This window comes from Gracilinanus agilis, chromosome 4, assembly GCF_016433145.1.
Source record: "Gracilinanus agilis isolate LMUSP501 chromosome 4, AgileGrace, whole genome shotgun sequence".
In the NCBI taxonomy this organism is placed as follows: Eukaryota; Metazoa; Chordata; class Mammalia; order Didelphimorphia; family Didelphidae; genus Gracilinanus; species Gracilinanus agilis.
Genome location: NC_058133.1, coordinates 53870790 through 53898044, shown reverse-complemented (window position 1 = coordinate 53898044; position 27255 = coordinate 53870790). Strand labels below are relative to the sequence as shown.

The following is a 27255-nucleotide window of genomic DNA, read 5'->3' as shown; positions in this document are numbered from 1 at the left end:
GAGATATCCATTGATCCTGAAGAAACTGTAGATAAGAGCGATCAGATGTCTTCAGAAACTCTAGGAGGAGAATCTAGGACAAAGGAGATAGGATAGCTATAGCATCTCTTTTAACCCCTGAGCTGCTTCTCTACCTCCATCATCCTTTCCATTAGAAATCTCTCTGTGGCATCTATTTCCCCCCCACCCCCTTATACTCCAGACTACACTCCCAGAACGTCTACATTTAGCACTGGGGGAGTCGATGAAAAATGAGAGACCAAGGCAGCGAGGTGACTCAATTGATAGAGCTCCAGACCTGGAATTGAGAGGACTGGGTTTCAAATCTGACCTTCAACACTTCCTAGCAGCGTGACCCTGGGCAAGTCACTTAACACCAGTTGCCTAGTCCTTACTGCTCTTCTGCCTTAGAATAGAATGTAAGGGCTTTTAAAAAGAAGAGTGATAGAAATACTCTCTGCAAGGGCAGGGGGAAGTCTATTTTGCCTTGAAATGCGGGCAGATGATGCCAAAAGGAATCTGAAATTCCGAGGCGAATACTGTATTGTAAAAAGGTTAATTATAGTCATAAAATCATAGCACTTAAAAATTTGTGAGGACCTCAGTAGACTACTTGTTAAAAACCATATACCTCATTACAACTTACCTGACAATTGGTCCTCCATCTAGCCTTTACTTGAAGATCTCCAAGAAAGAGGAACCCACCACTTTTCAAGATAATATATTCCACTTTTCTTTGGCTCTAATTTTTAGGAAGTTTTTTTCAACATCATGCCTAAAATTTTCTCTTTGTGATTTCTACCAATTGCTCCTTGTTTTATACTCTGGGACTAAATAGTCCCAGAAATAAATAAAATTTAATACATTTTAAATTTATTTATTTATCTATCTGTGCTGTCTATCTATCTATCCATTTATTAAAATCCTTACCTTCCATTTTAGAACTGGTTCCAAAGTAGAAGAGTGGGAAGGACTAGGCAATTCTAGTTAAGTGACTTGTCCAAGGTCACATAACTAGGAAGTGTCTGGAGCCACATTTGAACTCAGGATCTCCCATCTCTAGGCATGGCTGTCTATCCACTGAGTCACCTAGATACCTCCTAATCCATCTTTTGCATGATGGCCCTTCAGATACTTGAGGATAGCTTTCAAGATCCTCTTCTCCAAACCTTCTCTAAAATACAGCATAGACTCAAGGCTCTCCACTAACTTCATTGCTCTCCTCCGAAATTCTCCCCCTTATCTGGAATTGGTATGTGATCATAGTGTGTGATTATTCTGCTCTATTCAAATTAGATCCATCATAGGCGTCAGCTACATCACTTTCTTTGAAACTTGAACATTTGTGAATCTAAACATTTTTTTAAAGAAAAAGAAAGAGGAACTGAATTTGTCTACAGTGGGGAGAATATAGCAAAAAAAGAAACTTTGAGACAATGAACCTTGTAGCAGATGGGGTTTAAGACACTTAGAGTGGGTCCAGAAGAGGAAGAACAACTCAAGCTTGCCAGAAATAAAGCTAAGTAGGTAATAAAAAGACCTTACACTTGCCTGACAAATTTCAATGTATAAATTGCTTCAGCATAAATTAGAGGAACAAGCATTGTGTGGTGGAAAGGGAATCCAAGACAGAATGTAAGAGTTCTGACACTAATAGTTAATAGTTGCATACCTTCAGGCTTGAATTTCCTCGACTATAAAATTGAGAAAATACTAGCCCTACCTCCTTTGCTCACTGATCACATGTCAAGAGGGAGGAGCAACCAATGGACAGCCTGTGATCCACTGGTATCCTTGCAGTGTCAAGAAATCTAGAAGAAGGCTCTTGAGTAGACATTTTGAACAGAACTTTTGGGAGAACATGGACAAAAGTCACAGAGAATGAGAGGGTGTGGGTAGGTGGGTCATGCTATAAATTGTTAGAGGAAGTACCTTCCTCAATATGTTTGAAATAGGGCATGTGCAAAGCTGCCCTTCCTGAGTCCAGACAACCATATCTGTTAGGTTAGGACTTGGTTGAATATTGTGGGTGACAGAGACACAATCACCGGATTACCCACTGAATAGGAAGAGTTGATGACTCAGTGAACTTTTAAAAGGGAGTCACTTATCTTCCATGGTGATTTCTCTTACTAGTTGCAAGGTTTAAGAAGGACTCAGCTAAGTAAGTCTTAGCCTAGGCATTTTCTGCTTTGTATTTCTCTACCTGATCATAGATGATCAAACATTGATTCTGAGATAGATAGGTCCAATCTCATAAACAATCTCATGAATTTATAGGTTAGAAATATTAGATCCATCAATAGAGCTGGTTGGTTTGAACATGGGTTTGTGCTCTTGGAGGTGATGGGTAAGTGCTAGGTTGACCCTGTCCCTGGCATGACTTGCCAGAAGATATCTACCTTGAAGGAGACAGAGAAGAGTAAGGTAAAATGTAAACATGCCTGTCCAGAAGTTCTGGAAATTGCTTCAGGTTCAGATGTTTTACTCACTATATCCTGTTTTAAGTTTGTTTGTTTTTTTTTTAAATTAATGCACACTTGAGTGGGACCTTTAACGATGAGCACTGCTTTTGTGGGGGGAAGTTCCATGCCTGATTTACATAACACACCTTTCCACTGACCACTTCAGACCCTAGAAACAATAAAAACCTAAGCTTTGAATAATTGTCCATAGGGTACTGGGGTAGGAATGGAGGGTGTAATGAGTGGAAGGGTATGAGAAAAAACAGTCTACCCTATCTTTTTAGAAGCCAGGCTCTTCATCTCAACCAAAAACTAGTCTGTACGTACATGGATGAGCAGATGAGTCCCTTAGTGGAGAGGAAGAGTACCCAATGCTTTAGGCACAGAAGTGGCTGCTAATTGTCAGAGATGAAATCACAAATGTAGCAAGTTACCTACTTCACAGCATTATAGAAGATCAAATGAGATTGGGTATACAAAGGACTTGGTAAACCATGAAGTTATATATAAATGTCAATTATTATTTTGTGATTTACAAACCACAAAGCACCATACAATGTGAATTGTTGGTGGTGTACCTTCATAGCATAGTGAGGCAGGTAGAGCAGTCATTAACCCCATTTTATAAATGAAAAAGAAGGGTCATGGAAATTAAATGACTTGACCATGTTCATATGCCTGCTAAGAACCAGAGCTAGAACTCAGATCCAGGTGTTTTGACCTCAAGTCCAGTGTGTTGTACACTATACCATATTTCCTCTGCATATGAAGATAACCATTTCTGTCCTTTGGAGTTTGTTTTTGGAGACATACCTCTCCCTAGCAACACCATCTCATTCGAGACCATTCTTAAATCTTATACAGTCCTTCTCTTGAGCATCCAATGATGCCATCCACTAAGAAATGGGACTATAAATCCAGTCTTCCATATCTTTTCTATATCCACTTCAACTTGCTCTAGTTCAAGCCTTCATCGTTCTTAACCACACTTCACATCTCTAATCTCTCTTCCACCTTCTCTAAACCCAGTCTAGCCTTCAATTGTCTGCTTCTGCTCAGAAACATTTTTCTCTATTGTCTCTATTGCCCTCTGTTATCTACCGAAGAAAGTACAAAATCTTTGTCTTGGATTAAAGGGTCTCCACAGTCTCCTTCCAACCTAACTTTCCAGTCTTATCTCATTGTGTTTCCCTTAGGACTCTAATCCTTTGAGTCAAATTGGACTTCTCAGCATCCCCCATTCATATCTTGCCCCCATCCCACCTTCACAACTTTTCTCTCATTATCCTGCATGGAAAAAATGAAATTCTCCACCCTCTATCACCACCACCACTAATATTTCCATCTGTTGAAATTTATCTTCCTTTGAGCCCCATTTCAAAGGATACCTCTTCCATGAAGTTAGTAGGGACCTCTCCCTTCTCTGAACTCTCATAGTATAACGCTGAATATTTCCTTTGTACTTACCTGGTGTATGCCTTGTACTACTAAGTGATAAAAAAAAAAAAAGACAGAATGCTGGGCTTGAAATCAGAAAGCTGGCACTTCAAATCTGGCTCAGATGCTTACCGGGAGGTTGGGGGGGGGGGTGTCACTTAGCCTCTGTTTGCTTAAACTATAAAATAGGAATAATAACAGATTTTGCTTCATAGAATTGTGAGGCTCAAATGAGATAATATTTATAAAATTCTTAGCACAGTGCCTCATATCTGTTTAATTGTAAGCTCCTTTAGGGGCAGATTCTGTTTCTTATTTCATATTAATATTCTTGATTAGCCTAGTGCAGTGATGGGCAAACTTTTTAAAGAGGGGGCCAAATGAAAGGAAATGCTCATCTGTCAGTCTTGTTTCTAAGGCAACTCTTTCAAAGTTTCATTGTATTGTGTCCTATTCACTGTATTCGTCAGATTAGGAATAACATGGCACAGCTGGATGGAACATTTCAGGGGGCTGTGTCTGGCCTGCAGACTGTAGTTTGCCCATCACTGGCCTAGCACATAGTAGACATCTACTAAATATTTATTGAATAGAATTGGTTGGGGTTATGACTCATTACTTATCAAATGGATTCATGCTACTATTTAGACCTAGAATGCCCTTTATTACCCTTTGTCTTTCAAATTTCAACTAGTGCTTCAGGCCTTCATCTGATGAGGGATAGAGATAGGACTGTCCTTCTAAGTCAGAGTTGGCTCAGGCCAGTCTAGTGATTCTTGTTTAGGGACACTTGTGGATGATAAAGTACAATAAAAACCAACCAACCAACCACAATTTAGGAGAATATTAAAAAGGATATAATTTGGATAATGCACTACTCTCTGACTCTGAAATAGTTATCATGTCAGAAATAGTCTCTCACAGAACAGTGATAATTCCCCTAAAACCTGCTAAAACCCCTAGAACCAAGGCCCCAAAGGGTAAAACTTATGCCTCAGTCAATAAGAGTCCCAGTGTATTGACAATCCCCACATCTTAAAGGGAAACCAGTCTAGTTTACATAAAATAGGTGCTGCTCCTCCCATACCTGACATGAATTGGGACTGCAGGGTTCCTCATAATGTCTGCTAGAACTTCTCAAACTAAGGACTGTGGAAAAGTCAAGGATGGAAGACCCTTAGTAGGAGAGGGGTCAGAAGCATCAAATTGATTACATAGAGTTAGAAGATGAGGGTTGCTGAGAAGGGAAGCTGCAGCCTGGAGACAGGAGGTCGTGTCTGGATCAGAAATGTGCTACATAGAACTAAACAGAACCTTCCAGTCCATCTAGTTCAATCTTTCTCCCTCCTACTTCATAGAATAGGAATTGAGGACCAGTGAAGTTAAATGTTTGGCCCAAGGTCAGTATTCTAATGAGTAGGAAAGTGGAAATTCAAACCCAGGTCTTATGTAAGATCTCCAGTAGCCTCCCTTCCCCACTGAATCACAGCCAAAGTAAAAACTGCAATATTGCCTGAAAGCTCCTTTCTCCAGGGAAATTTGAAAGTCAGCTGTAAGTTAGCTCCTTGGAGTCATTCCCCTACAGCTTGGATCTTCACCAGTCTCCAAGTCCAGGCTTCTCAATCATTTACCTAATGCCTGGTCCTGCATTACCCAGATAAGAACCCTATAAAAACCTAACAGACTTTCCTGAAACTACCTTCCCTTCCACCCAGAACTTCAAGAAAATCTGGCTTATTTCCATCTGTCCAGACTGATTCTCTAATTGTGAATAAGTATTTCCTCTCAGTAAAGCTGACTTGCTTCATGTCTTCACTGCTGACTGCCCTTATACTGATTTCTGTTACCTGATGGTAGCCTGCCCTTCCTTTTACTGAACCTTGGAATCCCTAACCTTACTTGAACTCAACTTAGACTCAAGTCCCCAAATTTGGCAGATCACAGAGTATGGAGGGGCAGGCGAAGAGATATGATGTAGGATGAGGCAAGGAAGCCCAGACAGAAGGTAAAACAAGATGATCTTCATGTACTACCCAAGACCCCTCAAATCAGTCCTGTGGGTAGGTAGATATTTTCACATCCTAGCTGGAGATATCAATCCTACTCACCTTTCAACTTTTCTGAAATTCCATCCAGGTAGATGGCTCCCCACTGCCACAGGCAGTAATACTCCCTGCTCCCTCTAGGCAGCAGCAAACACTACCAAACGTTTAAAGCTCACTTTAAATGTTGCTCTCTGCAACATCTCTCAGAGGAAAGATGGGTAGATGACAGTGTGAAAGGTGAGGTAGGAGATGGAGGAGACACTCCTTCTTCCCCTCAGTCCCAGGGAATGCTGAAGAGCTGAGTATGTGAGGAACAGAAACCCAAGGATTTGGTCCTGTAGACTCTCCTTTTCTTTTCTCATCATAGTTCACTTTATACAAAAATCAAGGCACAGTATGAGCCAACCTCAAGTCTTATCCTCCAGGATACCCTCCACTGAGTAAGAAAACAGGGAGCAGGTCAATGAAGAAAGTTAATTGTTGTCCCTCTGTTCCTTCTAAGGTGTTCTTTACTCTTTTGTGTGTGATGGATGCCTTCAGCAGTCTGGTGAAGTCAAAGGGCCCTTCTCAACATCATGGTTTTAAAAAATTAATTAAAGGACTTGCTAAATTTCAGTTTGAGTTTACTGAAAATAAGATGTAACTTTTTTTCTTCAATCCAAATTCACAGACCTCATATTAAGAAGCCTTGCTCTATATCCCCTTGTATCATGAGGCCTATCTCCTTCCTGTGCTTGAGGAAAGAAGTCCCTTGAGACCCTCACTGGGGTTGCAAGACTGAATAGAAAAGAAGAGACTTGAACTGGTTAATGAATTGATAACAATGCTTTATTATATATAGGATCACAGAACATTAGAGTTGGAAGGGATGTTAGAGATCATATAGTCCAATCCCCTCCTTTTAGAGAAGAATAAACTGAAGTAAGTCCTGAATGGCAGCACTAGGAATTGCTGGAAGATTTGGTGTCAGTAGAGGCTTAGATTTGAATCCTGCCACTGACCCTTGTTAGTTTATTATGAGCATGGGCAAGTCAGTTAGCAATCTATACCTGTTTTCTCATCTTTACAATGAGAATAATAATTCAAGGAAGGATCAAATGAGACTGTGGATGCAAAACTCTTTGCCAACCTTAAGGCACTTTATAAATGTCAGTTAAGTGACTCACCCAAAGTATAAATCACAGTATGATTTCAGAGTTTGACTGTAAAGGCACTAAAACAAGTTAATTAAGAATACGAGGTCAAGAAGACTTCATAAAAATCACTTTCATGAATTAAACATACATTCTGAGGATCCAGAATGTATATCTCTAAACTTACTTCTTGGAGCGATTGGAGAAAGGGAGTAGAAGAGGAAAAGAAGTGCCGTCCCTGGATTAGGAAGCCAGAGACAATAGCCTCCTGATGCAAAATCAGTACTGAATGAGGATTATTGAATTTAATTGAGATCGTCTTGTAAAACCCTCTCATTTGGCATATGGGAATCTGAGACCCAGCCAGCTGAACTGACTTACTCATTGTCAGATTACTAGTAAGTAGAAGAGGCATTGTTCATATTCTTTTCTTCCACTTAAGCACCAATGCTTTTTTTATAGCACCATGCCACCTCTCATCCCAAGAGGCCTTTGATCCCTTTCCCCTTACCCACTCCCCCTACTCTGGGCAAAGAAAGTAGGCCCCAACCAGAATAACAACACTGAGTTGCCTAAATTCCAGGGAAACAATACCTGTCTAGAAAGGAGTAATTAAAAGGGACATCCCCTGCCTCCTTTCCCAGGTACTTCTTCCCCAATGTCCTGCATGCTTTGCTTGCCCCCTGTTCAGAAATAGGCCAGATCCACATTGAGCTCCCAAATCTTTAGCACCGAGGACTCTATACTGGCAGTTAGGGTTCTTATGGCATTGTTGAATCTTACTTGGTAGTTTAGTAGTATTTCCTTCTCTTCAGGCTTCCTAAATCATTGCCTAGATAGAGAGTGTGCTTTAAGGGAAAACACAACTGGAGATGATTGACATCAAAACCAAAGAAAGATTTAAAAAAATCCCATGAGATATTTTTAAAAAAGAAGAGGTGACAAAAGAGCTGCCTGGGATCCCTTGTTTTCTGTCCTAGGACCTTCCATTTCAACAGAAGGTAGTGAGGACTATTGAGGAAGGAGATAGGTAGTAGATAAACACCCTCTTTCATCACTTTAAAATCATTCTCCCCTAAGGGGAGCCATGCTCAAGCATCTCCTGCTCCAACTCCAACACTTATGGACAGAGAAAGCTGCCACCGGAACTAAGGCCTGCCCCATTGAGGGAACAGTCTCAAGAGGAGCCAAAAATTCTTCTAAAGGGAAGCAAATGTTTTGGATTGTCCAAAGTATTGTGCAAAAGTCATTCGGGGTATGAAATCATCCAGACTGGGCAGCATAGACAGGCAGTGTAATCACTGACAATCAATTGCCTTTGATTCTTTTAAAGCAGTGTAGGACTCGAGCAGACATCTGCAAAAGAGATTTTCAAAACCATTTTCCTCAAATGACAAAGTTGGCTCAGGAGGCAGCTGGTCCCCAGCCTTTGGTCCACCAGGTCCTTCAACCTGGTGCTGAAGGGAGCAAGCAGGATAGGGTCACTATGGGAGGGGTAGAGGTGATTGTGACTATTGGTAGCTTTGATAATTTCGGCGTCCTGATTCTTCCTCTTCAGGGGTATCTGTGTGCTTTAGAAGTGAATAGGAGACAGAACTCTCCACCTAAAGAAAACAGAGATGTGGAAGAATTGGGTTGGTGGTGGGTAGGTGACATATATAGAGCAGGATAGATAGAACATAAGAGATACATAATATAGTCTATTAAAGAAAACAGAGAAGGATTGTATGGGGTAAATGAGGAAGGAGCTGAGGCATCACACTCACCACAGTGCTTCCTAGCGCTTCAGGATCACTGGCTGTGGATGAAAAGAAAAGTAGTCAGGTCCAACTAAACTTTGCTATATTAAAGGGTTTATCAAGTGCTAGAGATACGGTTACTGTTGTTGCTACTTGTATAGATAAGACACGGCTAAAAAGTAACCAGATCTTAAAAAAAAAAAAAAAAAAAAAAAAAGGATCAAAGTTTGCCCCATCTTCAGGCCATTTCTGAAAGTCAAGAGGAAGGTGACCAGACTCCTTACCTCTGGTCTACAGCTCTGGCTGAGTCTGGAGTACCCCCACCCATACCCCAGAATTAGAACCAGGTCTGTGTTAGAGCTGCCAACTGGAAAAGGGAATCATTCGTCTTTGAGTTTGATGCAAGTGAAAAAAGCATCAAATGAATCCTGAGAGAAAATCAGACCACTTCAGGAGTGATACCAGACCTGATAAACTGAAATCCCAACATCTGGAGGGAATAACCCTTGTGGAACAGAGACCGAGCCTTTTTCTTTATTAGCTAAGGAAGTTTGATATTTGCTAAAGCTCTGATATTCACAGATTTTTTTTGGAGAGTTGGATCATAATACATTCACTCATACTCTTCTCTGTTATGCTTTTGGCAATAAACTTTCCCCCTTGCTCATGTAAAAATAAAAAAAATTTTTTTTTCTGTAGCTACAACTGGCATTCACCAGGTTGATTGGAAATGGACCCAAGCCAAAGTGAACTCGAGATCTGTGCCTTCGTCCTGCAGACACATTTCTCCATGTTCCCAAATCTCATACACAAATCCGTAGCTCAAAGGTCATGGAATTTGCTGATGACATGCCCCTTTACCATCCCGTGCAACTGAGCTAAGCATCTGTGTGAAAAACAATTTATATGTGAAGTGTTCTTTCATAAATGCCAGTGGTCATGTGAAACCCATTGGGCTAGAGAGGCAAGACAAAAAGACCAAGGTTTCTTCAGCTCATAGTTGTGTCAGCCATGATGCAGACTCAACCTTGGGCCCCGGACAATGTGGTCCAGTGGGCAAAGGAGAGTCCCTCAAAGCATAGGCTAGACACAACACATTTAATCCAGCACTCCAATCTCTTGGCACTTTTCCAAATCACATTCCAAGACCCTATCAAGACATTTATGTCACCCTGAGTGGCTCTGTGGTCACATTATTGCCAAAGGAGTATGCCTTGTCTAGGGTAAAGTAGGACTGGAGGCCCAGGAATTCTGCTTCTTTAAATCATAACTACAGGAAAATAATATGAATGATCCCAGTTCTACCAAATTCCTTTTAGGAATAGCATCCTATGACTTTGAAATATCAGAGCTGGAAAGAACCATATAGTCCAGTGAGGGAGAACCTTTTAGAGATAGAGTTCTGGCCCTCCCCATCTTATCCTCAACAGACCAAGTGCTGTCCCCTGTCCCTGCTCTCCCACCTTACCACCACCCCTCTTACCCCAGTCAGGGGAGGGAGGAAGAGCTCCCATTGGGCTGCTGGAAAGAGGGGTGGGTGATGAGAGGCCTGTGTGGAGATGGGGAGGAGTGACCTGAGCCCTCCACTCCTCTCCATCTCTGCTCCCCTTCAGTTATGTGCCATGCTGTGAGCTATGCTCCCCTTAAACCTAGCTCCTCTCCAACCCCACCATGGAAATCACCTTCACCACAGATTAAGCACAATGCTATCTGTGCTGCCCCCCTCCCCTTAGTCCCCTTTACCCCAGACAGGGGAGGGAGGAATTGCTCCCACTGGGCTGCTGGGCAGAGGGGTGAGTGAAGTGAGGAATGTCCTCAGGCACATAGAGAGGGGAAGGGGAAGAGCTCCCCCACAGTCCCTCTGGCTTTCTATTAACAAATTCTGGTGGGAGACTGCAGGCTTGCCCATAGAGAGGGCTCTGCATGCCCCTTTTGGCACTCTGCCATAGGTTCTCCATCATTGTTATAATCCAACTTTCTTATTTAACAGGAGAATTTTGAGGTCTAGTAAGATTAAATGATTCTTAAGATGAGTTTATGAAGGCTATTTACAGAGGTACCTGGAAGAGTCGAAATCTTCATCAAAAGAGGAAATATACCTACTCTAATGAAATCATAGATCAAAGAGTCAGAATTTCTAGGTTGTAAGGAATAATAAAAACCATGTACTCCCACATAATACCTGAACAAGATTCCTTCTTTAATATATCCAGTCTCTGCTTGAAGATTTCTATTCCACTTTTGGATAATGGTAATTATTGAAGTTTTTTACTCATAGTAAGTCTAAATCTGTGACTCAAGTCCAACTCATCGCTTCATCCTCTGGGGCAAAGAGAATGAGTATAATCCCTCTTCCTAGAGATCTTGAAGCAATGTTACTTCAGCCCTCCCACATTCTCTGTTACATTCTGGCTTCCACTTTGACTACAACAATCTCCCTGCAGGGTTGGTGTCTCAATCTTATCCCAACCTACTATCCTCTAGATAGGTTTGACTCACTTTTGTATGGGACATTCTGAGTCTTGAGCCCTGATTGGTTTCCTATTAGTCACCCTTCTTAGATAAACATATTCATCTTCTACTAGTAGCACTGTATTTGGCTCCAGAAGGTCTGGATTTAAATCCAGTTTCTACCACTTAGAATCTATGTACAGTGTGTTAGAAAGAAGGCTGGATCTGGAGCAAAAGCAGACCTCTGACATTTGCCTGCCATTGAACAAGTCCACTTTAGCATCTATGGGACTCAGTTTCCTCATCTGTAAAATGAGAAAGTTGGACTAAATGATTTCTGAAATCATTTCTTTCTCTACATCTATGATTCTATGACATTATGATCTTGAGCAAATCATATGAATCTTTTGAATCTCAATTACTTCATCAATAAAATGGAGATAATAATGTTTATACTACTACTATGAAGATTAAATTATATTATTATTTCCCTCTCCACCTCTCCACTGACCTCATAGTACTTCTGAGAGTCCCAAAGTAGCCCTACTTCTCCCTTATTCCCATTTGTGAGAAAAATAGTTCTGAACTCTTGGTTGTATTGGTTTTACCATGCACTATCACGGTTTATGCCCATCTCCAATGTTGTCCTACCTATGCCCTTGAATTAGCTAGACAGCTGACCAAGAGATTTGAGCTTCTGCTTTCCTTGCAGCTCTGCTTGGTGTCTACCAGCCTCCTTTTCTTCAGCCTCTGGTCCACCTTGCGGTTCCAATTTGGTCAAGGTTTATCTGTCTCTCACCATGTACTGGGACAGCCAGTGAGAGAGCCACCTGTACTTGATTGGTTCAAGCAGGAGATTTTCTCCCTGTTTCATGGCTTGAGTACTGTCTAGGAAAGCTAGGGCACATATAAGGATAGTGGGACAATAGGAGAGAGTCATGGACCTCAGGACCACGGGCAGGGGAAAAAGAGTGATTCAAGAGGAACAGACCCTCTTAAAATCATCATTCATTACTAAATGAGACATTTTCTGATACAGAAGGTAATTAACATGCATAAAAACTCTGGGATTTCTATACTCCAGATCTTAGTCCAGGTGAGGTGGTAGAGATGAGGAAGAACCTATTCTCATCACATGTGGGGAAATGTCTGTCGGAGACCCAGCAATAGTTAAGCCATCTCCCACCCCCCACCCCACTTTCCTCAACCTACTGCCAGGAGAGATCAGTGCTTCCACTCTCTGAGAGTTTGGCTTCAAATCACTGAGGCCTCTCCATCTAGCACTCAGATTACTCAGGGAAACCTAGTTGGAAGCATGGAGAGAAAGAGAAAGGCAGCCAAATGTGGTGAAAAGAGGCTAGATTAAGAGTTGGAGGACTAGTTCTGCCTCTGCCATTTTCTATTTTCGTGATCTCAAACAAGTCACTTAACCTTTCTAGGTCTCCATTTCTTCAGCTGTAAAGTTAGATGACTCTTCTAGATGACCTTGAAAATCCCTTTGTGCCCTAAATCTACAATTCTAGGAAACTTCAAGCATTGCTTTATCATTTCTACCATCCCTTATACATTCTGTCACTTACTAAGGATATCATTGAAGAATTCAGTTGGAATAAGTCCAGCCCAAGGAAAAGGAAGTGGTCATTGGTAAATAAAAGGGATTCTCTAAAAGAGACAAGAATTCTGACAACTAAGGGGAATTGGTAGGGGGTATGTTTCAAAGGTCACACATTTTACAACTTTTTGTCTCTCAGTGATTATCTTTATCCCTGTCTATCAGTTTTTTACTATTTTTCTCACCATATATTTCTTTCTCCATCAAGTTGGGTTTTTCAAGAGAAAAAATTTTGATTTTTTTATTTATTAGATTTATAAAACACCATCTCTAAGTTCTCCAATATAACATCTATGGGCAAAACTCCTGTTGTGTCAAAAAATCTCATAGTTATAAGTATGTGTGTAGCTGGGTATTATCTAGTCCAGGAAAAAGATGATACCGATCCAGGACCTAGGGAAAGACAGGGTAAGGATCTTGCTAAGAAAAGAGTCAATTACATAAGAAACCAAAGGGAACCACATACCTGTTGTCTTGTGTCGCTTGTAGTAATACAGGGCAGCAGCAGCAATCACAGCAATCACAACCACCAGGACGAGTGCTATTATAAGCCCTTTCATGACACTCGATTTCCCTCCTGATCTTGGGAGAAACAGATCTCAGGATACACAGTACTTCTTTCCTACCTCTACCCTTTGCTTACCCTCCACTATTGCTACCTGGCCCAATCAGCCTTGCCTTAGGGCAGGCCCCTCTTCTCCTGTACTCCTCCTTTATCTTTAGTTGCCAAGCATCCCTCCTGGTCTCAGCCTCCTGGCTTTCCTGATTTCTTTTATGTCTCAGTTCAAACCCCACCTTCTGCAAGAAGTCTTTCTCCATCACCCTCAATTCTATTGCCTTCCCTCTAAGATTACAAATCTCCAATTGATTCTGTATATATCTTGTTTGGATATTGTCTCTCTCATTAGATTGTAAACTCCTTAAAGTAGGAATTATTTTTTTCTTGCTTTCTATCCACAGAGTTTAGCAATGTATAGGACCTGAAAATAGAGGCTTGTATATTTATTGTTGATTTGATCCAGTTCCTTCATCATATTGATAGAGGTTTTAACTCATTTCCAGGCAGAGGTTTCCCTGATCCCAAAGAAGCAAAACAAAGGAACACTCCTAAGGCTTCTATTATATGGAGAGGCCAATTGCACAGGCTTACAGTTTCTACCTAGATATAGAAATATCCTGAAGGAGAAGACCTAGCTGATGATAGAGGATAAATTGGGAGATTCTAGGATAAGGTTTGTATCTGTAGGATCTTCTCCCCCTACTTAGGGGATCCCATTGATGTTTTGGGGTAAGCTCTTCAAGAATTATTCAAGCTGTCTTCTTAAAGCTCATCACTTGGGACCTGTGGTCTCCAAAGGAGGTGAGCCCAAAGAAACTGGATCTCTGCCTATGACTACTAAAATAGACACCCATTTGACCTAATTATTACATAGTGTGACTGCCCTGATTCTCCATGGCTCTTTGGCTCAACTGTGATATTGGGAAATGGGACATGGCATAGTCTATAGAATGCTGGGCTTGGAATAAGGAAGGCTTGCATTCAGGTCCTGCCTCTAGCACTTACTCACTGAGTGACCATGGAGAAGGCATATCTCTCTGAGCCTCAATTTGCTAACCTCTAAAATGATAATAATAATAATAATAACAATAATAGTAATAATGTCTGTAGGAATTTTTGCAGAGCTAAAATGAGAATTGCATGAAAAATGCTTCATAAATATAAACATCCTATGTCAGTGTCACTTATTCCTGTTGTCTCTGTCTAGAATTTCCTTATCTTCCTAATAAAACCACATAATTTCAGTCCCGAGTGTCCATCTCTTCCCTTCAAATGCCTTGGTGAAGTTCTCTTACCTTGGACAGTGATCATGACAATTTTAGATGTATGGATATTATGTCCCATATGCCCTACACAATAGTAGGATCCATCATGAGTATAGTTCATTTGAGGGATGACATAGTCAAAACATTCATAAGCATACTTTAAGGCTTTATCATTATGATAGTATGTGACTTTATGTAGAAGTTTATTCTTCCAACTGTGGCACCTCAGGGTTGTAGAATCACCTTCCATGAATACCAAGCTCTCCACTTGGAGTAGCAGCCAATCTAAAAGACACACACACAAAAAGTATTGGCTCAGGACATTTCAGTTTCCCCCAGAGCCACTGGGCCATCTAAGACTTGCTGACAGCTCCTAGGACAAAGAAAAGAAGACATTGACTCTGAACATGCAGAATGCCACTTGCTAGAATCTACCACATAAAATCCAGAGTTCACCAAATAACAGACCTTAATAAATAGATTCTAGTCAAAATGGGAAAGAAATGGAGGTGACATGCATGTAAGGCAAACAAGGAGACAACTTGAGGGAATTAAAGAACTAAGTAGGGGCATAAGAATCTAAAACATTCTAGAGAATGGGAGATTCTTTGTAATCTGGAGCCATAACTCTCAGCCTTCAGAGATGCTAGTTCAACACAGTGAACTGACCATGGACTTCCCTTGCTCAATCAGCTTCAATGCCCCACTCTCACCTCTAGAATGAATTACAAATTCCTTTATTTAGTTTTTAAAGTCCTTTATAACCTAGCCAGCCTCACTAGACATCACTCTCCCTTTCCTTGAATTGGACCATTAGACATACCAACCTGCTTTCTGTTCCTCCAAGGCTACTACCTTCAGATCCTAATTCTATGCTTTTCCACTGGGCATCTCTATACTCCCCCAACTCCCTTTGTTTAGAATGTACTCCCTCCTTACTTCTCCCTCATAAAGTCCCTCTCTTCCTGATCTCAGAAATATCTTCTGCATAAAACCTTTTCTGGTTTTCTCAACTACTAGCCATCTTCTTCTCAAAGTACCTTCTATAGATTTGTATTTATTAACTTTGAATTTATTCTGTACATATATATTTTACATGTACTTATAATCCCCCCTTTTAGAATGTGAGAGATTTGTGTCTCAGGGTTGTTTCATTCTCTCTACTTATATTTCCAGTACTTGTTACATGGTAAGCCTTTAATAAATACTCCTTGATTGATTAAAGGTAAGGTCCTTAGTCTCCTGCTCATTGGGGAGGGAGTTCTTGAAACTTCCTGACAGGAATGAGGGGTGAAAATAGACAGAACCAGTGAGGGAAACTTAGAACAAGATTTGTTATACTTATACCTCAGAAAGAGTGATAGTGAAAAGGGAAATTAAAATAACTTAGGAGATTTCTTAGGATCTCTTCCACCCTGTACCCTCGACATTAGTTCTGCTCATAAATAGGATAGGTCCTTGTCCAGGCTATATTGTTAAGAAAATTTTAAATCTTTCCCTCCTACTCCACCTTTCCTCAGTCTACTAATTCTTCACTCACCACTGGTGACTTGTACTTGCACAGGGTTGCTGAGGGAAGTTTGTTCTGTCCGGCATTGGTATTCACCACTGTCCTTCAGGTTGACAGCTGGAATGGTATAGGAGTCCTGGTGGAAGGACATAGCTGATCCATTGTGGAACCAGTCAATGGATTCATGTCCAGGGGTCTGGAACCCTTCACACTTCAAAGTCACATTGTCTTCCCGGAGCAAATTGATCCATGGGGGTTCCAGTGTCAATAATGCCTTTGGAGGTTCTGATGAGAGTAGAGAGGAGAGGGGGATGAAAAAAAAAAGAGTCTCCAGAGTCCAAAAAGAGGTACAAAATTCCAGATGCAAGTGAAAGCTACAGAGAATGGAATGGATCACAAACAGTGCATGTTTAAAGGGATGTGGTGTAGACTTTTTGTCAGAGCTAGATAAACTGCTGGTGGCAGTTTTCTCACACATTTATGCCATATGGAGTCGTGAGGCCACAGGACCGTCTCCAGAAGGGTGAACAGCTCCCTATGGATTCCCTAACTCCATCTGTTTGATTAAAAAAAGAAAGCAAGAGTTACCTTCTTCCCCAAGAGAACCTTTATGAGGGAAAAATGAGTGAATTATCTGTAACTTCAATCTCTAAAATCTAGGGGAAACCTAAAAATATCCAGGGTCAGTATTGTCTGCAGGAAGAAGGGGGACCCATTTACTGAGGAAATAACTTCCTACAGGAAGAAGAAGGGGTCTCAATTGCCTCCATTCCAAGGTTTGGCATCCTAGCACCTATAAGCTACTAGCCTTGTCAAAGCTGGCATTCATACAGAGACCCAAGATATAAGGTTAATATATACACAGATAATGTATATAAACACAATATTAAACATACACTGTGTAGACAGCAGCACCCACAGACTATGAACTCTTTGAGAGGAGGGACTATTTTTACCTTTCTTTCAGTTTTTGAGACATCATAGACATTTAATAAATATTTGTCAATTTGATGTGACTTGGCCCACAGAGCACACACACACACATTTAGACATCACTTGGGGAAGGAGAAAGAATGTGGACTTTGATTTCAAAAATCTTGGGTTCAAATTCTGGTTTAGCCACTTATAAGTTGTTAAAAACCTTGGGCTTTCCTCATGTACAAAATGAGGGAGTTGGACTAGATGACATCTAAATTCCCTTCCAGCTCTGATCTAGGACACTTAAAATATGTAGCAAACTCATAGCAACCATACACACAAAACACAGACATGCCATGGAGAGTGGGAATGGGAAACAAACATTTATTAAGTGCCTATTATGTGCCAGGCACTGTGCTAAGTATTTTTATACACATTCTCTTATCTGATCCTAAATCATAAGATTTAGAGCTGAAAGCAACCTTAGAGTTTTTTTTTTCTAGTCCTACTTCCTCATTTGACAAATAAGAAAACTGAGTCTTAAAATTAAATCACAAGGTCAAATGGGTAGTACAGCAAACTCTTATTTCTAAGAAACTGGTAGTGAAATTCACATGGCTTCAGGGATACAGAAGAAACAGACACAAGAACTGCTAAAAAACAGAGAAACATGAGGACATACATGAGCAAACTAATCCTTTTTGGAAGGTATAGGCTTCCTATGATTTTGCATGAGTCAGAAAAAAAATTCCCTGGGCTCAGGCTCAAGGTCGTATAGTAGATAGTGCACTAAGCTTGGAGTCAGTAAGACCCGAGTTCAAATCCATAGTGTGACCCTGGGCAAGTCAATTACCCCCTATTTAACCCAGTTGCTCAACTGTAAAATGGGCTTACACTGTAGAAGGAAATGGCAAACCACCTCAGTATATTTGCCAAGAAGACCCCTTGGACCAAAAAGTCACACACAGCCAGACAACAGGAGCAGGATTGAGAGCAAAAAGAGAGGAAAAAGATCGAGTCTCTAGCTAGAAATGAAAACAAACAGTCTTAGGTGAGGTACAAACCTCCAGCTGTAGTCAGGATACTAGCTACTATATTCTAGGACATGCTGGGTCAAGGATGTTAGGGGTTAGCAGGGAGAGGTAGAAGGTAGTTTAAAAAAAGGGGGGGTGCACAATCTAATAGAAAACTTACCATTGCTTTTCACGACTGGAGCTGCAAGAAACCAGAAAACAGGCATCAGACCAGGACAGTGAATCTAGGGGCAGGGCAGCCACATCATAGAACTACTACTACCCAGGCTAGGGATCCATAGATGCCCAGTGACCCAAGAACAGATATTCTGTTTTGTAGTCCTTACCCAGTGTTCCTCAGAGCTGGTTAGACTAATAGTCATTGTGGGGGCACTTAGAAGTCCCATCTCTTCCACAAAGAAAGAAAATAACCTATTGTCTGCTCAGTGGCACCTGAAATGTCACTATTAGAGATATTCCTATTGCTTAATATTTTGTTCCCTTTAAAAATACCAACATCTTTCCATGGAGTGTGAATGACTTTATTGAATTAAATCCTTTCTCGAGAGTAGGATTTATTATAAGAATGCCCATGCACAGGGAGAAAGATTTAAAAAAAAGGACTGTCTCTGGGAGTTACCATAGATCCTGGCTTCACTATTTGGTAAAACTTTTAAAAATTTATTTATTTTTAACATTTTTTTTGAAGTTTGAGTTCCAAATTTTCTCCTCCTCTGCTGCCCTTCTCCTACTTATTGTAGAGGTAAGAAATATATCAACTATACATGTGAAATCATGTAAAACACATTTCCATAATACTCGCTGTGTTTCTTAGGAACTATGAAGGAACACTGGTCCTGGGTATCTTGCTTGAGATTTGAATGTAGTCACTATTAGCTAGGTAATAGGGTGCATAGACCAGGAAGGCAGAAAGACCTGAGTTCAGAACTAGACTTCTTATTAGCTGTCTTGTGTGACCTTAGGCAAGTTTCTATCTTTTAAAATTAATTAATTTGTTTGTTTGTTACATTAAATTTCCCCGGTATCTCCTTCCCTTCTTTCTCTCACTGTATTAGAGAAGACATCATTTGATGAAAGGATATGTGTATATATAAAACTGCCTTGCTTGTTTTTACTTATCAGTTCTTTCTCTGGAGGTGAACATACAGAAGTTATTCTTTAAACAATATTTCTGTTGTTGTATATAGTATTTTATTGGTTCTGCTTGTTTTCTTCTTGATAATTTTAGATAGGTCTTTCCATGTTTGTTCGTTGTTTTTTTTTTTCAAATTAAACAGCAAATCTCATAACTGCTGCCTCATTAGTTTCCCCATCTATAATATGGGGATAATAACAGTACCTACATCATAAGGGTTGTTGTGATGATCAAATGAGATAGTCTTTGTAGAGCATTTTACAAATTTTAAAGTGCTATCTGAATGCTAGCTCTTATTATTATTATTATTAATGAAAATCAAAATTGGATACTTGACTGAACAAGGGAATGGGGCTAGCAATATTTAGATGTTCAGAGTCTTTGTACAAAGACAAGGTTAGGGAAAATCAGAACTTTCCCCCCACCCCATGCAAACAGAATAGGATGCTATGAAAAAAGCATCTCCCCAGAAATAAATTGAAAATGGGAAGAACTGCAGACATTCAAGTATCTTGGACAGAGGAATTGCTCAGAAAGTCAAGAAACATGGCAGGAGTATCTCAGGAAAGTCTCTTTATTAATTAACTCAGGCTTGCAGTTTTCTAACTATGTGGCCTTAGACTAATCGTTGAACCCTTCCTAAGCCTAAGTCTCTTCTATAGAAACTGACTAGATGGAATCTCAGGCTCTTTTTTGGCTCTAAAATTCTATTCTACGCTTCTTTCTCCCTTATTTTCACAACCAAACATTGCCTAATATCCAGTCTAGGGATTTCTCTTCTTGGCTCCTGTTACTAAAGTGTATCTAAGGATAGTGAAACCCCCAAGTCATTAAGTTGAATCAAAAGGGTATGATTTGATAGAGCTTTGGAATACCCAAGAATCCAGCATGAGTTGCATGGCATTTTGGGGGAGTGGAGAGGAGAGCCTGCCAGGCCCCACTCTGGGGAATATTGGACCCTCTAGAATACATTTTGGCCTTGGTGGGTTGGGAGATCCACATTCAGTCAATATATTTTATCTAAACTTAAGATCTGATCTGGAGATGACTCCCTAAGAAAAGAGGAAATGAGAAATTTGCATCAAAACTAGAAGCATGGTGCAGTTTAGTGGGCACAGCACTGACTCTGGAGTCAGAGGACCTGATTTCCCCAGCTTTGGTTGTTTGGTTTTTTTTGTTGTTGTTGTTGTTTTCCTCTAAAAAATGAATGAAGAAAGGAAGGCATTTCAGTGACTACTAAAGTTTCTTCAGACTCTAAAATATTTGATCCAGGGCTACAGCTTAGAGCTTAAAACTTTGTTAATTTTTTGGGGGGGGCACGCTGTTAAAACTCTTCACCTCGATACCAGTCTATATCTCAAGTGTCTATATACCTTAAGGAAATAAAAACAATCTTAATTATTCAAAGCTCACAATCTGCTAATCCTGAATGACTAAAATTAGGGTTCTGCCTGCTCCTCCGTTTTCTAGATAAGCACTTTCCTTTCCTCCACACGGAAATCCATTTTTAGACATAGAAGAGGGAGAAAACAACTGCAAACTTTGTGTGATTTGAGCAGCAGAGGGAGGAAACTCAACCATTTCTCAACTGAAGCAATTTGATTCCACCGTGACTATTAAAATAGAAACATCCTGGGGATGTCTGTCTAACCCTGAGTTGTTATTAGTATTTATGCCACAGAATGGGTCAGTTTCTCAAGAGCAGAACAAAATATTAGGGAAAAAGAAAACTATTTGGGTGCCTGGTGGGGAGAAGAAACTGAAAGAAGAATCACCCTCCCCTTTGCCTAGAGCAGCTGTAAAAAAGTGGCACTATCAGCATGGCATTGATTGTCCAGCAACTTTAACAACCACCCCATGTCCTGATTTTAAGGAACTAGTTATATTCAGCTCCTTCCCACTGCCACCATCTCTTCTGTTCATCTTCCCCACTCACACTTTCCTCCCAAGTCAGGCCCCCCAAATGATGCCCGAGTTAGAAATGGGCCCTTTGCTTTTGTACCCCTATTTTCTTCCCCAATAAGCTCAGACTCACCCAGACACAACAGCGCTGCCCACAGCAGCACAGAGCTGGAGGTAGTGACAGGCTGGGGCACCCATGATTCCCCCATGGCAGCCGGGGGATGCCAGGAGTAAACTCTCCAAGCAGCACAGAGATTCAGAAAAGAGCAGCACAAACCAGTCCCACCAACCCCAGCAGAGTCCACTCCAGAGGACATGTAAACACTCCTTCTAAAAGAGGAAGTGAGCACTGACCTTCTGCAGCAGAATCTCCTCCCCTCCCGCCCCTTTCCCTGATCCTCCTCCCACTAAATTCCCCTTTTTCTCTGCCTCCTCCCTCTTTGCCAATGGAATGCATTTTCCTGGCCAAGAGCCTGCACAGCTGGAACTAACTCTTTACACAATTCCAAATTCAGAGTAATCTACTGGACAGCCAACATACTCCCCACCCTGACCTTGGTGGAACCCAGATTGTAAACTGGACCGGGAGGAGAGGCATGTATGTATACAAACATACACATATATGTATATGTGTGTGTAATTTAGGATCAGAATCTTTTCCCTATCTATCCAACTCAATCAATTGTCTTGAGGATTCAGTGTAATGGCCTATTTTAAGTTATTTGCCATCCTCAAAGCTCTATGTAAAATATCAACTAGTAGTAATTCAGAGGAGCTTACTCCAGTCTCCAGCCCTAATCTGGAGGGAGAATGGACCAGTACGAAAAGTATTCGTCCCCAGAGTCCCCTAATGCTCCACAATACTACCAAGCCACATTTACAAGGCAGTTTTCATGCTACCACCCTGTGCCATATTATTCCATTTAGTACGTAAAGAAACAGGGATTCTGATAAACTGAGTGACTTATTCATGGTCACCGAACTATGAAGTATCAGAGCTGAAGTTTTCTGGTTCTCTCTATCCCTTACATCATGGAATCTGAGTTCTTGGTGCTGGAAATAGCTACCTGAGGTTACCCATAATTATAGGGTATCCATAAGAATAGGAGAAAATACTACAGGGCAAGTCAGGCCAGGGGGAGATGGGAAACTCTTCAGAATGGATGGCTGGTGTGGTGCATGCTTGCAGTACTTCATACTGGGGAGGCTGAGAGTGATTAGATCTGAGTTCTAATAGCATCAAAGGCAATTGTATGTCTGCATTGTCTCCTGGGAGACTGGAGCCACGGAGCCACCAAGATGCCTAAGAAGGACTGAACCAGCACAGGTCAGAAAAAAAGAGAAAACCGAAGCTCCTAGGCTTATCATTATTGCTCTTGGGTCTGTTAGTGGCCTTTGTACTTCCATCTGAAGGAAATAGGATTTAAAAAAAACAAAACACAAAAAACAGGGAGTGGAACTCTGAAGACAAAAGAGGAATCATTCCAAGGAGAAAAAATATGAATTATCTGAAGGAAAAGAAATATAGGTATAGAGGAAACTCACCAACATGTTGGACTCTTCAAAGCTACACACAGAAGTTGGAGGGTAGTAGGGCTAGTCACTGAGGGTCCATCAATCTATCAGTCAATAGGCACTTACTATATAACAGGCATTGTATAGGAGATGGGAATACAAAAGGAAATGGACACAATGGACAGATGGGTGATACAGAGATGGACATGGTCCTAAAAACAGTATGAGGACCACTAATGCTCAGAATAAGCTGAAGCTGGTATTGAAAGTCAGGGAAAACAAAAAAGGAGTGTCTGAGGGTCTTGGATTTTTTAGCTATATTGGGCAGAGTGTGTGGTGTGGTTTATTGTAGTGGTGCTGTCAAACTCATCTAGAAACTGGCGGCCACTACTATAGATAAGGACTCCTGCGGGCCCCATATGGACAGTTTTTAAATATAACATTATCTATGTTTTATTGTATCTTTATTTTGTAGAGTTTCCCAATTGCTTTTTAATCTGTTTTCAGTTACACTCAGGAGTGTTGTGGAATGCATGTGGTCCATAGCCCTTCTGTTGGAAACCTCTGGTGTAGTTGCTGGAAAAGGTGCTTCAGAACCTGGGTTCAAGTCTTGCTTCTGATGTAGAACAGCTATGACCCAGGGCAAGCTGGATAAACTCTCAAAACTCTAGACAACTTTCTTAGGCTGAAAATTGCAGAGAAGGTGTTAACCTGTATTAGTAAGAGTTTCCTCATCTTAGACTTCCCTATAACAGTGAGCTGACCAGTTTAGTCCCTGTTCCTATGGAAAAGAAGAGGAATAAGAGAGGAGTCAAGTTGGTGGAGTAGCAAGAGAATAGAAAGAATGCCCTCTTCCTAACGCCAGCTCAAATCCCTTCAGTTCTAGAAAATAGACCAGACTGAATCCTACTCAGGAAATTCAAGAAAAACCAGCTAGTCATTTGTTCAGGGAACCATTCAGAGTGGTTTGTTGATGCTGAGATTGGAATTTGGCCTGGAATCAAGCAGTCCAGGGCCCAGGGACCATGCCCAAAGGCAAGATGAGGACCCATACGGAAATAAATGTCAACTACAACTTTATTGTTTATTACTCAGTTTTGGGCCACAGACCCAGGACAGATGGAGAAGGGGACCTGTTCCTAAGTGTGACAATCCAGGATGTGGCTACTATGAATGCTACAACTTCTTAGATTCACGGTTGAGAAATGGGTGCCAGATGGACATCAAAGGTGAATGAACAGCCCTGAAAAGGACTTAGCAGGCTTTACATCAGAACTGTTAATCCTCCTTGAATACCCACACATACCCCTTTTCCTGTACATTGCTTGTTTGTAAAGATTTGTTTGTTTGTTCCCTCCCCCAGAGGACAGAGCCTGTCTTTTGCCTTTTCTGTATCCCCAGTGCTTAGCACAGTACCTGGCATATAGTAGGCCTTTAAATATTTATTGACTAACTGACAATGGGTAGAGATTACAAAGAGGCAGATGTAAGCTTGAAGTCAGGAAACATTTCCTAAAAATTTGAGCTGTCCACCAGTAAAATGAAATGTCTTAGAAAATGTTGAGTTCATCTTCACTGATGGTCTTCAAGCAAAGGCTGGAGAAGTACCTATCAGAAGTATTGTGATAGAGAATATTTTTTTAGCTCTGTATTTGACTAAGTCCACTGAGATACCTTCTAAGCCCAGCATATTGTGATTCTAGATAATGGGGCATTGACCAGTGAGAATTGAGTCCTTAGGAGCATGAATAATGTGATTCAATCTTCTATGTGGAGGCTAGGGGTTGAGTCTGCTTCTGGAAGGGCTTGATAATATGGAATAGAGGAGTCTGGCTCTCCACTTCAGAGCATGTTAAAATATTCACTGCCTGGTTTTTGTTGGTTTACCTCATAGTGAAGAAAAACTTGAGTCCTAAGTCAGAACTGAGGGTGCTTACCAAAAACCAAGTGACCAAAATTATCTCTCCTTGGTTGTGTTTGAGTAAGGAATGTACAATATTTTAAGCCTCTGAATGGAGAGAAAAGCTTTGGGTCTTTCCTCACCCAGCCATCCATCATATAGGTCATAAACACATGGCCCTGCTGTTCTCTCTCAATTGCATCTATAAAGAAATATTAGAGAGAGCTATGACTTGTGAGCTTTGAAAGCTTGGGAGAATAAGCTGCCAAAAGGTTCAAGAGTTAGGAAGGCTCATCTTCCTGAGTTCAAATCTGCTCTCAGATACTAACTGTGTGACCCTGGGCAGATCACTTAACTGCCTCATTTCTTCTTCTGTAAATTGAGTTGGAGGAGGAAATGGCAAACCACTTCATTGTCCATGCCAAGAAAATCCCAAATAGGGTCATGAAGAGTCAGATAGGACTGAACAGTAATGTACCATTGTAGTAAGTTTTATATATATATATATATTCTTGTTTTAAATAAAGAGTTAAGTGGTAGGGCTAAGATGGCAGAGAAGGTATGGAAACTCATCTGATCTCTACCAAATTACCCTCCAAATAACTTTGATATATTACCTCAAAAAAGAACTATAGTGACCGAACCCACAAAAAGGCAGGGTGAATCAAGCAACACTCCAAAGCAAGTAGCAATGGCTTCTGTAGTTCTCAACCACAGACCATAAGGGAGTGGGTTAACTAGTCAGAAGGAGAGTCCAGGGGTCTTGTTGCTGGCTCTGGGTGCAGGACTCTGTTGCATTGCCCATACTCAGATTCAGATTGAAATCCAAAGGAGAGAAGGAGCACTAGAACACAACAGTGCTTTTGGCCACAGAAGAGCAAGGGACCTTGTTCATAGTTCCAAAGAGGAAAAAGAGTACTCATGGTTATTCACAGACCAGAGCACAGGCCAGGGGAGTATTAAACACACCTCATCTTAGATCATACCATCTTGAAAGAACTGAAAATTCCCAGATTCCCAGAGCTAACTCTAAATACAGTTTCATAAAATAACTGAGGCTTGGGATAGGGCCCCATTTACCACAGGAATGGAGCTGACCTATAAAATTATCTTAGAAGATAAGAAAAAGTCTGGAAAATGAGTAAACAACAACAACAACAAAAACCCTCAAGATAGAAAGTTGTTTTGGTGACAGCAAAGACCAAAACACAAATTTAGTAGAGACAACAAATCAATACTGTTGCATCCAAAATTTCAAAGAAAATTATGAATTATCATAGGGAGACAGAGTGGTCTGTTGACACTGGAAATGGAGTCTGGCCTGAAATCAAGCAGCCCCAAAAGAATTACTGGAAGAGCTCAAAAGGAAATCATATAAAAGAGGTAGAAGAAAAACTGGGAAAAAGAAATGACAGTGATACAAGAAAATAATTAAAAAAAAATAGATAGTTTAGTAAAGGAGGAATAAACAATACTAAAGAAAATAATTCCTTAAAAAGCAAAATAAGACAATTGATAAAACAGAGCACAAAAATTTATCAAATAGTAAAAGATGTACAAATATTCACTGAGGAAAGGAACTCTTTAAAAAATAGAAATGAGAACAAAAGACCAAGAATATCAAGGGAAATAATGAAAAAAATATGAAGGAAGGTAGCCCAGCAGTACCAGATCTTAAACGGTACTACAAAGCAGTAGTCATCAAAACAATATGGTACTGGCAAAGAGACAGAAAGGAGGATCAGTGGAATAGACTAGGGGCCAGCAAGACAGTTTTTGATAAACCCAAAGAACCCAGTTTTGGGGACAAAAACCTGCTATTTGATAGAAACTTCTGGGAAAATTGGAAAACAATATGGGAGAGATTGGGCCTAGATCAACATCTCACACCCTATACCAGGGGTCAGCAACATATGGCTCTAGAGCCATATCTGGCTCTTTTGAGGGCCAGATATGGCTCTTTCTGTAGGAGCCATAAAGTCCATTTTTTTTCAGGCGCTGTTACAGGACCGCGAACTGTGAGCACTGTATGGCTCTCAAGAAATTACATTTTAAAAAATGTGGCGTTTATGGCTCTCACAGCCAAAAAGGTTGCCGACCCCTGCCCTATACCAAGATAAACTCAGAATGGGTGAATGACTTGAATATAAAGAAGGAAACTATAGGTAAATTGGATGAGCACAGAATAGTATACTTGTCAGATCTCTGGGAAAGGAAAGATTTTAAAACCACGTAAGAGTTAGAAAAAAATCACAAAATGTAAAATTAATAATTTTGACTACATTAAACTAAAAGGTTTTTGTACAGACAAAAACCAATGCTGCCAAAAATTAGAAGGGAAACAACAAATTGGGAAAAAAATCTTTATAACAAAAAACTCAGATAAAGGTCTAATCACTCAAATATACAAGAAGCTAAATCAATTGTACAAAAAATCAAGCTATCTCCCAATTGATAAATGGGCAAGGGACATGAATAGGCAGTTCTCAGATAAAGAAATCAAAACTATCAATAAGCACATGAGAAAGTGTTCTAAATCTCTAATAATCAGAGAAATGCAAATCAAAACAACTCTGAGGTATCACCTCACACCTAGCAGATTGGCTAAAATGAAAGAAGGGGAGAGTAATGAATG

The 27255-nt window shown here is 40.6% G+C and overlaps 1 protein-coding gene across 1 annotated transcript; it reads right to left on the bottom strand.

The window, feature by feature from the left end:
* Nucleotides 1–6757: 6757 nt before the first annotated feature.
* LOC123243617 (low affinity immunoglobulin gamma Fc region receptor II-b-like) lies at nt 6758–21497 on the bottom strand. The gene is made up of 7 exons (XM_044671636.1): nt 21339–21497; nt 18329–18349; nt 16247–16501; nt 14737–14991; nt 13349–13459; nt 8847–8878; nt 6758–8684 (listed from the first exon to the last, which is right to left on the bottom strand). Exons 1-7 carry the CDS (start codon nt 21412–21414, stop codon nt 8592–8594), a joined length of 843 nt encoding a protein of 280 aa, XP_044527571.1. The 5' UTR covers nt 21415–21497; the 3' UTR covers nt 6758–8591.
* Between the last annotated feature and the right edge of the window lie 5758 nt (nt 21498–27255).